Below are 13,777 nucleotides of genomic sequence, written 5' to 3' on the forward strand. Positions count from 1 at the left end.
CCTTTTGATGCCCTTGCACCTAGAACATCACCTACACAGAGTTCTGTGGGAGGGAAGTGTTTTGTTTCTCATGTGGAACTCCTACATACTTAGAAAACCAAAAATAAAATGACTTGCACAAGACTGTGTTGATAGATGATCTGTTTATCGGTCATGCACATCTGGAAAGGTGCATGTGCAACTCAGGGCAGTAACACATGAGAACACTGAGCACACTGGTTGTACAGGGAAGCTGTTGGATGTCAAAGACAATAATAATGAAATACCATTAAAGAATTGTTTTTAAAATAGACATAACCTTGGTTTTATTCGCATCTGTCCAATGTTAGAGTAAGGCTGCTCTCTGCTGGTAACATAGGGTAATGCAATCATTTTACAACATTGTTATAGAAACCTTCAATTACTTTTTCACAAATACATACAACACTTACACTTTTTCTCTGTGGAGTTAACATGTTCCATACGTGCTTGTGTGGATATTCTTTAGGTTCTCTGGCTTCTCACCACAGTTCAAAGATGTGCTAAATTTGGCGTAGGTGAATTTGAGACTCTGATTTGACCTTAGGTGTGAATGTGAGAGCGAATAGTTGTTTGTCTCCATGTGCTCGCGCTGTGACACGCAGGCGGCCTGTCCAGGGGATGCATGGTATAGATAAAAGAAAGCTGGATCAAACTGTTACGGTTCTACAGTTCGCTTACCTATCAATTCTGTTGGATTCTTCTCTATGAAGTGTTCGCAGAGTCTGATGAACATCTCAGTGGTCTCTTTTGAAGGACTCTCTCCGTGGCTAAAAGAAACACAGGCTCGTTAGACCTACTACATAATTATCACTGAATGAACAGAAACTTACAATTTGTCCAACTCATGACAGCAACTCCTCTCATACCCTTTACACTGCAGTTTCATATACTTGATGCCCTCTGTCTCGATGTCTTTGCGGTCGTAAAAGCGAGTAGTGTTCGTCAAATCCACAAGAAGACCCATCTTCACCTGGAGACGGACACAGAAAGAGCGCGTTGTTAATTTTTCAGTTTCAGAATCAGTAATTGAAGTCATAGTGGAGTTACTTACTTTTAGGCTTTTTAAGAAGTTGGACAGCATTTCCGGATTGAACCTGTTCCCCTCTGCAACTTGGTCATCGTATCTGGGGCCCAACATTGTTTTCATTGGAAGGAATTTACCTGAGAGGGAAAATAAAAACCAATCAATCTGTGATCCTTGTAAAAGTATGAAGTATAAAAACTCTGTGGTCTGGGTATAGACCCTTAAAGGTGGATAGTTTTGTTAGAGCCCTCATGCACACTGTATTCTTATCCATTCATTACCTGAACTTCTTATTCTACAATAATCTATACATTTATATCCAAAGCCACCACAATGGCAACACTTAATCACACTACTAATGAGTTAAAGCTGCATGACCAGATTTATGCTGTTGGGGTTCAGGAGGAAGATTTGTTGTTCGGGCCCCGACTGCCCGCCATTACACATGGCAGGCTCATTATGTTCCCCGTTGGTGCCCTCACTCTTTTTAAAGAAGAAACGCCCAAAAAAACAAGTTCTCTCAAAATCTAAACATTTTAAATTTCCTTTAGTTTACTATTGTAGTAGCCCCAACATCCTCAAACTTTTGACAGCTCTTCAGACTAAAGAAGATATTATGGTATGTTAACCTGAAATTAGAAAAAAAAATTGACATCTTAAGGATGGAAAGACTTGTTGATTACTTCCTTAAAGTTCTCTGTCTATTATGAAAGAACCAAACCAATTTGATTCCTTCAAACTAGAGTTCCACCGATGGTCCCACACAAAGAGCAGGTGGAAAATGGACGACCCATCAGAGCTGATATTGCCTCTCGCTGGTAAGAATTTCCAACAGGTTTGTGATTATTGAAAATCTGAAAACCCATATAATACGGAGTAAAACTGGGAGTCTGGGGCCACTGGGCTAGTTGTCTGCTTTGGCCTGGTATTATAATAAACTTTTCAAACAGGGTGAAAAGGGGCTTTCCTTGTTTGGAACAGGATAAAAACATAAACAAACATTTCAAAACTGAGGCAAAACAAGGATCACATAATACATTATAAGAAATACAGGATAAAAAGAATAACGATATATAATAATAAACCTGCCAAAGCTTGCAGATAAAATAATGGTGTACTAGTATTGATAAAACATTTAAATAATAAAAGTCTGCAAGTCTCTGATCCTCGGGCCAGGAGTTCCAGAGCTGAGGAGCCTTGACTGCAAAAAGCGGTCCCTTTTATTATTGAGTCTGGAATAAGTGACAGTCAACAGAGCCCGGCTGGAGAATCTGAGGCTCTGCATATTCATAGGGGAGCAGGAATTCAGCAATTGAGCTGAGGGCCACACTATGAAGTGCATTACAGTATTATCTAAAAACTAATAATTACCCAAACTGTTAAAGTGCCTGTGGGGAGAGGCCAAGACAGGGTATTATTGTTTGGATTAAAAGTACACACATCAAGGAAGAGGTTTTCCTGGGCTCCCATCAAGTGATAATCAATAAAACTCTGGACTCTACTTTCTTAAGAGTAATAAGTGTGCCAATTGAATCTGGATCCCTGTCTAGATGATGCACTGGTTTGAAGAAATGTTACAGGACATGTGACAGAATCCCAGCATCACGTACAGTGCACCATGCTCCCGGTTTGTTTTGACACGTGATGCCTCCACATCGCAGCTAGCTAAGGCTAAAACATCAACAACTCCTAAATTAAGCGCTGTACAAGCTTAGCAAACTAATTAACTCAACACGACCCACAACTTAGTTTATTTCAAAGTGAATTTAGAGTTAGACACTCGCAGATTCAACGTGTATCAGGGAGGCGTTGAGGTTTGACAGCCCGTTAGCTACAGGCGCAAAGTCGGCTAAAGAGCACGCAGCCTAATACAGCTTCATACCGAGCTCCATTTGAAAATTTGGCAAATAAAGATTGTCTCGGTGACAATGGCAGAAGTTCACACTTATTTATAACAAACTTTGCACTAATAGTATCCACAGCGCTCATTCAATACATCGGCTATCTACCTGCTAGCAACAACAACTAGCTATGGGTACAATTATGTCAACATGGACCACACAACCGGCTAACGTCGTCACATTGTGATGCTAACCTGGCAGTTTTTGGACGGACAGAGAATGAACCGAGATAGCCACACAGTGGTTGTAACAGCAGGACAAGTTAACCGGGCGGTGTTGCCCCAGCATGTTGTGAGACACGGCGCGGAGCTAACGCTAGCCCTGTGAGCATTAAGCTGCCTCTACCTTACGCTGGTTCTATGAGTTGTTTGGGTTTTTCATTATCTGCTCACCCGCCACAGGATGTCCCTTTCTGGGACAGTTCCGCCACCGAGGAGGGGGTCCGACGTGTGACATGTTGCAGTGAATCCTCGGTTAATAGCAGGCTGCGGCTTAATGCTACCCCCCGCGAGGTCGTGGCTTTCCCCCGGTTGGTCGTTCACCCGAGCACCGCGGACTCGAGGCCCTTCAGCTGCTAATTCAGGCGAATCATCCAAGAAATTTAAGGCCGGTCCACTTTCTGACGGGCCGACGGGCCAGTGCACGAAACATATGTTCCAGCGACTCTCGGCATATCAGTATCCCAGCGACGGCGTTATATTTCCTGTGTGTTTATCCTTTAATCCACAGCAGCCACAGATGGAGGTAGCTAGCTAGCTAGTTCAGGACATAAGCTAGCCTTCTTCCTCTGGTTGTTAATATTTGTATTTTAGGCGACTTCATGCGTCACACTGCCCCCTGTGGATGCTGGGTGCAGTGTTACTGAGCTGGAAAAAAAATACCTTCTACAAAAAATAAGCATCAGTACGAAAGAAGACATTAATACAACTTTTTTCCTCGTTTCTCACTTGTAACCAAATTATATATGATTCAACATATAAGCTTTTAAATATTGAACTCAATCAGGAAATTATCAGATTTATCCCATTATTTATTTTTCTGAAATAATCAACATTTTGAATGGTTTTTGTTTGTGAATGTACGGAATGTTGTAATTTTGTAGACCCTTCATGGCTTCGAAATTCAACTTTACCCAAACATAATTTAAACATGAAATCGTAGACATTTTTTTAGTGTCTATGTGGTACTTAATAAAGTCTTAAACAATTAAAACATTTCACAAAGTTTGGTGTTTGTGATCATACATTAGATAATGGCTGTGAGCAAGTGAGTAGGAGCATTATAGTCTCAACTATGCCGTCTACGTTTTGCAAGTGAATATGTCAATGATAACAGACAGGGAATGACAGGAAATCTTATTTTTATTACAACACATAGCTTATATTATGGGGTTAACAACAAAATATCAGTTACTCTATTTACATTTGCTCACTGGGGGAAAAAAAGGTGGAGGGTATAATTCCCTTTAATATAAACTGTACAACTGTACGCAACCTCTGTACTATACAACCCAATGCTGTGGGCACCAGTGTGATTATTCAGTAAAAACCAACAAATAAACATCTCAAACTGTATAATAATACAAAAAGGAATATGTTTTACAGTGCATAATGTTCAGTCCACATAGATTTTGTTCAAATGAAAAACTGCTACTAAAGGCATATACAGTTGTCACAATATTCACGTAAATACTTAAGCTGTCTCTGAGCAACTACACACTGCTAGAGCAGCTTCTCTCTCCTCTGTCCTTATCCTTCTAGATCTCTCTGCTGCATTTGATACAGTGAACCACCAGATCCTGATTTCCTCCCTTCAGAACCTGGGTGTCTCATGCTCTGCTCTCTCCCTGCTCTCTTCCTACCTCAACAGCCGCATTTATCGGGTAACTTGGAGAGGATCTGTGTCTGAACCTTGTCCTCTCACTATGGGGGTCCCTCAAGGTTCTGTCCTGGGTCCTCTCCTCTTCTCTTCTCTCTGTACACCAACTCTCTCGGCTCTGTCATTCACTCACATGGCTTTTCCTACCATAGCTATGCTAATGACACCCAACTCTCTCTTCCCCGATCTGAAACACAGGTGGCAGCACGCATCTCTGCCTGTCTGTCTGACATCTCTCAGTGGATGTCTGCACGCCATCTAAAAATCAACCTTGACAAGACTGAACTACTTTTCATTCCAGACTCGCCAGCCCACGAAATTACTATTAACTTTGACAACTCTGTGTTAATCCCCACTCAGACTGCTAGGAACCTGGGTGTGACACTCGATAGCCAACTCTCCCTTACTGCCAACATTACTGCAACAACAAGGTCCTGTAGATTCATTATGTACAACATCAGGAGAATATGCCCCCTTCTCACTCAGAAAGCAGTGCAGGTTCTGGTCCAGGCTCTTGTCATCCCACGCCTAGATTACTGTAACTCCCTCCTGGCAGGTCTACCTGCCATCCGACCTTTGCAGCTCATCCAGAATGCAGCAGCTCGACTGGTTTTTAACCAACCTAAATTCACTCACACTCCGCTCCTCCGCTCCATTCACTGGCTACCAGTGGCTGCCCGCATCAGGTTCAAAACATTAGTACTTGCCTACTATGCTGTGAACGGATCAGGTCCAGTCTACATCCAGGACATGATCAAATGTTACAGCCCAGCACGTTCACTCCGCTCTGCTTCGGCCAATCAGCTCGTTCCTCCCTCACTGCGAGCTAAACACTCATCAAAATCACGACTGTTTGCCGTCCTGGCTCTTTAATGGTGGAATGACCTCCCCATCGACATCCTTACATCAGAAAGTTTGTACATCTTCCACCGAAAACTAAAAACACATCTCTTCCGACTATACCTTGAATAGATAAAAAAAAAAATAATAATAATTTGAAACCAACACTTAAGTAGCACTTTGATGGCACTTACTTATAGCACTTTGTAGTTTCGCTTTATTTTGAAGAAATTGTACTTTCTTGATTCTTGTTGTCCTGAGTCTGTACCCTTGGGGTTTTATGTACTTATTGTAAGTCACTTTGGATAAAAGCGTCAGCTAAATTAAATGTAATGTAATGTAATGTTAAGCTGGATTTCATAAAGCCTGTACACACATACTATCTTTGGACACAAGTTGCCAAGCAATAAACTAGTGTGGAAAAATGAATCAGGAAATCTTTATTCAGGTCTGATGTATTCCAGGATATTGGAGTTTGATTCTGTTTCTAACACCGGCCCCTCTTTCAACATGCTCAAACTGACGTAAACAGTCATCGGTCCTTTCGTTTCTGACTGTTTTACTGGAACACCCTTGCTTTGTTTACCCGTCCCCAGATCAGGTGTTTCCACAGACCTCTGACTTCGGTATGGGCCGAGAAGTTGGTTCCCTGGCGACAGTAGCTCTGTGGCTTCTCCAGACGAGCACGGATGGGTCTCAACGTGTTCATCTGGTTTTTCATTCTGTTGTTTCGATGTAAGAGACGGGGTGGAAACGTTGTATTCCTCAGCCTCGTCACTTTCTGGGTAATAGCCTGTAGCTGATGGACTGTCGGGTGTTTTCTGCATTTGCTCTGTGTAAACCCTATCGCAGAAGCTTTCAGATGGATTACTGAAAGGATGGAAGAGGCACATTCCCTGCGGACATAACATTCACATAAAAGAAAAGACCAAAGAGACATTAGGTGATTTTTTTGTTGTATTTTTCTCAGGAGATAAAACCTACAAAAAACCTGGAACATTATTTTCATTATGTATAACCGAAAGATTATGTTTTAAATAAAATATAAATATTTTTTTGTAAAATGAAGGTAAAATGCTGTATGTCCATTATAATTTATCAGTGCAGAAGATGAGATGTTTGAATTGTCTTGCCACCCACAGTCAACTGTGACTTAACGTCTTTATTATCTATTCCAAATCCACTGAGTCACGAATGAAAATAACCTGGAATGTACTCATCTCAGCCACTTTAATATGGTATTTAGTCATAATTCCCATTTCTCTCTTCACCTTTGGATGATCTGGTAACAGCCACTCCGCCAGGGAGCTGAGGCCTGGATCCGGCACCGGCTTCTCCCTGAATTTCTTACATCTAAAAGAAAGATTTCAGCTTTTTTTTTTTATTTGCTTACATGAAAATGTCGTTTTCTTTAATGTTTTAATTTGAAATCAACCTTTATTGAATCATGACAGTCACTAACAATGTGAAACTTACCGAATAGCGCAGCACAATCCAAGAGATATCACAATAACTATGATTATGCTTCCACAGACACTGAGCACAGTTATCAGTCTCGGATCTGTAATAGAAAAAACCAAACCATGTTCAAATCTCCATACAATCACTGTTATGTTCTGTTTGTGTCACAGCAATGTGAATGAGTCAGGGCGTGTGCAGCTCTAAACTTGCTACTGATGTAATCCCTCATCCCCAGTCAACCAAGGATATATGCAAATTCATATAGGGCTGCAGCAGTGCTCATAAAATCTAAAATAAGATGTGTAACATTCATTTTGAAAACCAGAAATGTCCTCAGCCCTTTCAAAGTTATACTTACCAGATGTTTTGGTTTTGAAGAAACTCTGGCTGCTGTTAGAAGCTCCAGTGGAAGCCGTGGCCTGGATGTAGATGCTATATTGGGTGTCTGGTTTCAGGTCTTTTAGAAATACGTCCCGCTTTTTGCTATCAACAGTTACATCTAGGAGAAAACCGTCACAGACATTTCATGAATGGAATTGTCAGAGGTAATAAATCTCTTCGTACAGGTCTGTGCTTGCCTTACTGTGCATCGGTCCTTCCTGAGTTCTGTAGAAGACCCTGTAATAGATTACAGCACCACTGCATTCCTCCGGCGACTGTGTGACCCAGCTCACACTGGCACTATTGTGGTTAGCTCGAACACTGGCAGTGATGTTATCTGGATCTGTGGAGACCATGTTTTCAAGTTTAAAGACTGTGGTTAAACTTCTGAGTCATTGTGAAGCATGAAGAGGGTTGTACCTCCTATTCGAGAGCAGATCTGATCGGCTTGTGAGCCACGACCCGTCTGGTCATCAAAGAGGGGAGTAACTGTGATGTTGTATTGCTTCTTATCCAGGAGGTCTGCAAGAAAGGGAAGAGACCTCACAGCGATGAGGCTAGTGAAATCCTGCTGTGTTGTTCATGTGGGAAAGACAAACTCCCAATAAAGTCCGAGCCCATGACTCTCCTGAGTTCACATCTGAAAACAACGTTTTTCAAATAAGCTAAACTAAAAAGTCAGTGTAAACCTCAAATTCCTTTTTCACAAAGATGTTTTTTGTCATTTCAGGTAGTTCTTAGCATAAAAGAAGAGATAATTATAGTTAGGCTTTAATTACTTATTTTACGCTTTAAAAACAGTGTGAAAAAGCATGATCAACAGCTGAGACGGACTCTTGATTGGTCGATAACATGTATCAGCAGGACCTTGCTTGGCTGCTTTCCCCCGATCTCTACTGCACAGACTCATAGAATGAGGTGAATTAAAGGTTCAGTGTGTAGATATCAGAGACATCTAGTGGTGAAGTTGCATGTTGCAGCCTAATACCCCTTGCCTCACCCTCCCCTTCCAAACCTGACAAACACCCTGTGATGGCCTTCAGTTGTCATAAAAACTTTAAAGCTGTTTAGTTTGGCCTGTCTGGGTAACTCTAAAAAATCCAATGTACTTAAAAAGTATTTAAATATAAATGGCCCATTGTAAGATAAAGAAAACAACAACTCCTAAAATGAAAGTGAAATACACGAGTGAAAACATCACTTGGATTATTCACTGGAGCTTCTCTGTGAGAGGTGAGTCATATTTCTCAAAAACTCCGCCTTTCTCAAGGATTCAAGATTTTACTAGCAAATGCACTACTGAGCAGTGCATCCATTATTTGCCCCACTTGAACCATGAAAGATGAGACACTAATTGATCTGGTGGTCAGCCAAGTTAACAGTGAGTCAGTGGTGGGCTTGACTCAGGTTCTACCCACTTATTCCATGTTTTCCTGTTTACCGTCACTAAGTAATCATTCTATCTGATGTTTATCTTCCATATTAGGTTGGTTGACTCACCAAACAGCGACGTGCTGGTGGATGTGGTCTCATTCCAGTAATATTGATTTCCATCGAGGGTCCAGTCGATCATGTAGCCTCTGACGGGCTGCACAGGAGCCGTCCAGCTGACCAGGACAACGCCTCCTGCGGCTGAAGTCTGGATTTCAGTCACTTGAGGGAGGCCTGCCAAGTGAAAAGAAACTGATTGATGCCGCATTGCAAACATGCACTGAAAACAAGTCAATCGATACATTGCTAAAAAGGAAGTAATCTATAACATTAAGACTCACTCCCTGCAGCGGCTGGAACGTAAACAGAGTCCTTTGCGAGCAGAGATTCATTATGGAACACGGTGAGATCCACTCTGTGCTCCTCTTCATTCACATAGACATCACAAGTCGAATTGCTGCATAAAGTTTCTGTGTAATTGAGCCCAGTTGTGTGTTGCTTGTACGGAATCTGTTGGATTTTGTAGATAAATGTGCCCTCACATGTTGCAGGAATCGGCTGTGGAGACAGTTTGTGGCACTTAGTGATGCAAGGAGCTCGGGTTTTTCTTGAGAGAATGTGGGTTATAAAGAAGGAAGTGAATTTCAAAATGTGCGACACGTGAAGAGGGCTCCTTACCGTCCACATGGCGTGAACCTTTCTGATTCCATTTGTATCCGGTCTGGTTACTGTCCTCCACAGGTGCAGCTTGACATCACTCTCTGTAAACATATGATCAAACTGTCACACAAGGGAACAACACTACACAACACAACACAACTGTTCACACCTCGAACCGAAGCCCAAATCTTCAGCTTCAACAGATAAAAATAATGACTGATAGAACTACGCTTATTTGGGGTTTTCTGATGTTCTTTCGTGACTCGTTTTACATCCTTCCACCAAGTTTCGCGGGAATCTGTTAAGTGTTTTTGTGTAATCTTGCTTACAAACAAACATACAAACCAACCAACACACAAGGAAAGGAAATGATCTATTTAAATGATCCCCTTTTATCAGAATCTATGAATCTTTCAGTGTTTTTGTATAGTGATATGATACCTTCTGAACGGCTGGATATAGTGTGATGCAGTTTGGAGCAAACATTTCTTCTTACTATTGAATTTAGTAAGAACCGTCTTCTCCAGGCTCCATTCGCTCCAGGGGGCGCTCTCCAAAGCACAGCGCACTGAAACCTTGTAGTTTCTGCAGGGTTCTACCTTCCTCGACACTAACCCATCTTCTCTGGACTTTAAAGTGATATCGGACACCTTCAAGAAAAATAACGGAAAGGACATAAGTTAGAGACAAGTATTTTTTTTTTTTACTTGAAAACATGATTCAGTTTTGAGGTGTCCGGGAAAAATGTGTCTCTTACGTTTGGGGTTTTGTTACCGACAGTCTGGAAGAGAAAAGGCACATTTTTAATGAAAGGCACATTTTTAATGAATGCACATTAAAAATGCACATTAAAAATGTGCATTCATTAATTATCAATGAACCAAGCAATGGTAGTTTTTCACATTAAAATAACTTTTTTGTATTTCTTACTTATATGTGTCGGACATACCTCTGTGTATTTGTCTTGACACTTTATTTCTCCTGTTGACTTGGCTTCAGACCGGTCCCACTCAATCTTCAGATTATTGGACTCGACAGATACCTTTATCTTCGGACGAACAATTTTCACTTGGGGAACATAATCAGAGCAGCACTTTCAAATACACAAATAAAGAAAATAATCGCGAAATTACACAATGTACTTCTTGATACTTACATATCTTAAAGGGATCAAATACGTAAGGGTCGGAGTACGCTTCCCAAGCATCAGTTTTAGCTCTCACAGTAACAGTGAAGTTCTCGAACATTATTATATTATCTACTGGGGAGGTGCATGTGTTTACATTCGAGATGCTCTTATTCCAGGAATCGCTTGGCGAGGAGAAACTGAAACATAAATGTTTTGAGTTAAGTAGATAAATGACAAAGGAAATATAAATATTACTTCAAAGATGAACGAGAAGCTACTCACAATAGAGTGTAGTTTGTTGTACGATGCTGATGCTCCCATTTGCACGTGAACAGTTGTGGTAAACCTTCATTTTCTTGATTATCATAATGCAACATGCAAGATATTTTGCTGGGTTTTGCTGTGGAAAGAGGAAGTTTTGCATCATAAAATATAAATAAATATGTATATATTTCATCTAAACGGCTAGAATATAACAAAATAAAAGTCTTCGTACTGTAGGTTTTGATGATGGTGCCGCCCAGGACTTGGTGTATATTAGCACTGTGGCACTCCAGCACAGCACTGTGTTGTGTGAAGTTGGTCAGTGACAGGACGGCGTGTGTGTAGTTGTTGATGGTGTTTGACAGACTCTCGTCGATGCGCTCCTTGTCCTGGGTCCAGTAGACTTTGCCTGGTACACACCTCTTGCAAAATACCTCGGTGTTCGATCCCACCTCAATGTATGGATCTTTAGGGTAAACATCACAGCCGGTCACGTGCTGGCCTGCAGGGAGAGACAATGTAATGCAACAGCTCAAAATGTGAAGGAACATCTAGTGCGTCCTAATGATGCAACAAACCATTACATTAAAGGGACACTTTGACATTTTGTGAAATAAACTTCATCTTGCGAAGGGTTATATGACAAGATATTAAATTAAGTTAAACTAAGCTCAAAGCACCAGGCTGCAGCTTTGTACTTAACAGACATCGATTCTATCATCTGACCCTTGAGAAGGAATCTTTGACCGTCCTCACACATTTTATCTGTACACCACCAACCTGTCTCATTCCACACATACTCCTTTCTCTCCAAGCAATACCCAAGGTCAGGTTGTAGATAAAGGGCCACATAGCAGTACATTGTAGTGTCTACGCTCAGTTCTATACCTAATTCAAATGCTCCAGACGAAGAGGCACCAACTCCAATTCTTTTCTACACTAGATCAGTAGAAAGATGTGATTTACGGATTGCATGCTCTAGGCTTAACTATCCAATGGGATGTGAACACCTACATGTAACATAGAGAGTGAAAGCACTGTAAGCCTTTCATTGACGTGCTGTTGGAATGGGTGACGCAGGGTGAGGGAGACATACTGGGATTCTGTGGGAGACTTCATGTTACTCTGTTGGCGTTGGTATATTGTTTCACCTTCTGGTCTCTTTGATGCATCAAGTTAAGATCTTCTGCATAAGTAACAGCTGCTGCCTGAGTTCTCCTTCCACCAGCTTCCAGAAATCTTCCATCACAAACAAACTGAATTTAACTAATTTATTGAGAAATTTCCGCCATTCTCTGGAGTTAATCTTTCTTGTATGAAGAACGCAGCAAGAGGTTGTCCAGATCGGTAAAGTTCACGACAACACAAAAATGTCCGGATCATTCAGAAGAGGGAGGGCGTCAGGGTCGAGCATGCAGGAGGCAGGACAGGAAGGAAAATGTAATGTTTTGTGAACAGCTCATCAACACTGGTGTCGGCCCTTAACGCCAAAAGCTGGAGCTATTACAGAGCATTTCCACAGAAACTGACTCAGATATTTTCAGTTTCACACTCAGCCAGTAGTTCAGTGCATGACTGAAAGCAACCTTTGGTTTAATTCAACTCCTTTTCCAGACTTGTGTCAAATATGGCAGCGATACAGAGTCTGAGGGGATGGACGCAGGAGAGTTACAGTGATGTGCTGTTGTTTTCCTCCTCAAATGCAGAAATTGAGTAATCGTTAGAAATCTCTGACAAAGAAGTGGCAAAAAAACATCTCAATCTCCATGATTTGTTAAACAGAGACTTAGATTTCCAGTTGAAGCGGCGGCATAGGAAGCCTGTAGTTTCATTTAGAGTACATTAGTGCCACGAGTTATTTCATAATAGCTCAGGCGGTATGAAGAGCCCATTAGAGAAATATCTTGTTTCAATCAGAGCAGAAAAATGGGCTCCAAACATCATCCACTCCAGCACCACTGCATAGTCCAGTCACACAGATAAACACGTTTTCTGGACACAAAAACTCTCAAGAACGTTTGATTTGATTTAAAAACATTTGCAGCTTTTGTTAAGATAATAAATACCACTCCCGTATTATCCACGGTAAACACTTTGCTATGAAACCAAAACAAAAGAAGCATTTTCCAGAAAGCTCTTAACAGCATTTGACAAGTCAGGTCCTGCATCTGCATTTTAACCCCATATGTCAGCATACGACAAGACAAATTAAGATATAAAAGCATTTCTCACCTTTAACAGCGAAGAGGATTAAAGCCAGGATATATGTCACTTGGAAGGGATACATCTCTTTTGTCCGGTTACCACAGATAAACAAAAGTCCCGTCCTAGACACATTCAGAGGTGTCAGATATCCAGAGGCATTGGATAACAGCGTTTTAAAAGTTGCTGTTAGAACATACTGTTTCCTGCACTGCAACTCATTTCCTCTCTTACTCTGTGTGTATCAGCCGTCAAGGAAACGGGAAGTACAGCAAAGCCTGAAACAAACGAGAGGGATTACACAACTGGAGACACGGAGAGCCAAGAGGAAGTGAAGTAACTTGTCCGCTGCCTCTGAGACTTTGATGAGTTGTGTCTGTTTTGTGGCAACGGATCAGGAGAGAGTGAGTCAGATCATCACTGGCAGAGCACCTTGTGTATAACTTTGCTAATTCATACACAGACAGAGAGCCTGACAATCTAATTCTGCCAGGTGTGTTTCAGTAATGTTATATTATGATCAACTATGACAAATGTCAGACTCTTTCTTGTGCCATAAAAATGGCCTTTTGGGAAATTATAGCC

The 13,777-nt window shown here is 41.3% G+C and overlaps 2 protein-coding genes across 4 annotated transcripts in view; both read right to left on the reverse strand.

Moving 5' to 3' along the window:
• Nucleotides 1-3,725, reverse strand: part of rngtt (RNA guanylyltransferase and 5'-phosphatase) — a 68,126-nt gene extending 64,401 nt beyond the window's left edge. For all 3 annotated transcript variants that reach the window (XM_062411617.1, XM_062411616.1, XM_062411615.1), the window contains exons 1-4: nt 3,339-3,725; nt 1,073-1,182; nt 888-991; nt 700-788 (exon numbers count right to left, since the gene is read on the reverse strand). In XM_062411617.1, coding sequence (XP_062267601.1) covers nt 700-788; nt 888-991; nt 1,073-1,182; nt 3,339-3,402 — 367 coding nt within the window. In that variant the 5' untranslated portion in view covers nt 3,403-3,725. The remainder of the gene's footprint in view (nt 1-699; nt 789-887; nt 992-1,072; nt 1,183-3,338) is intronic.
• A 571-nt stretch (nt 3,726-4,296) lies between these two features.
• Nucleotides 4,297-13,471, reverse strand: LOC133973447 (interleukin-31 receptor subunit alpha-like). The gene is made up of 16 exons (XM_062411316.1): nt 13,223-13,471; nt 11,223-11,492; nt 11,009-11,126; nt 10,754-10,923; nt 10,547-10,665; nt 10,355-10,378; nt 10,094-10,247; nt 9,616-9,698; nt 9,279-9,495; nt 9,007-9,171; nt 7,927-8,028; nt 7,709-7,849; nt 7,484-7,624; nt 7,141-7,225; nt 6,936-7,017; nt 4,297-6,560 (listed from the first exon to the last, which is right to left on the reverse strand). The coding sequence occupies exons 1-16, from the start codon at nt 13,275-13,277 to the stop codon at nt 6,105-6,107; spliced, it is 2,382 nt and encodes a 793-aa protein (XP_062267300.1). The 5' UTR covers nt 13,278-13,471; the 3' UTR covers nt 4,297-6,104.
• Between the last annotated feature and the right edge of the window lie 306 nt (nt 13,472-13,777).

The sequence above is a fragment of the Platichthys flesus genome, chromosome 18 (genome assembly GCF_949316205.1).
Source record: "Platichthys flesus chromosome 18, fPlaFle2.1, whole genome shotgun sequence".
NCBI classification, from domain to species: Eukaryota; Metazoa; Chordata; class Actinopteri; order Pleuronectiformes; family Pleuronectidae; genus Platichthys; species Platichthys flesus.

Coding starts and splice junctions, on each gene's coding strand:
- LOC133973447 (XM_062411316.1), bottom strand. CDS start 13,277: ATGTATCCCTTCCAAGTGACATATATCCTGGCTTTAATCCTCTTCGCT. Junction 10,248..10,354: donor TCGGTAACAAAACCCCAAAC/GTAAGAGACACA, acceptor TTTTTCTTGAAG/GTGTCCGATATCACTTTAAA. Junction 6,561..6,935: donor TGTTACCAGATCATCCAAAG/GTGAAGAGAGAA, acceptor TTATGTCCGCAG/GGAATGTGCCTCTTCCATCC.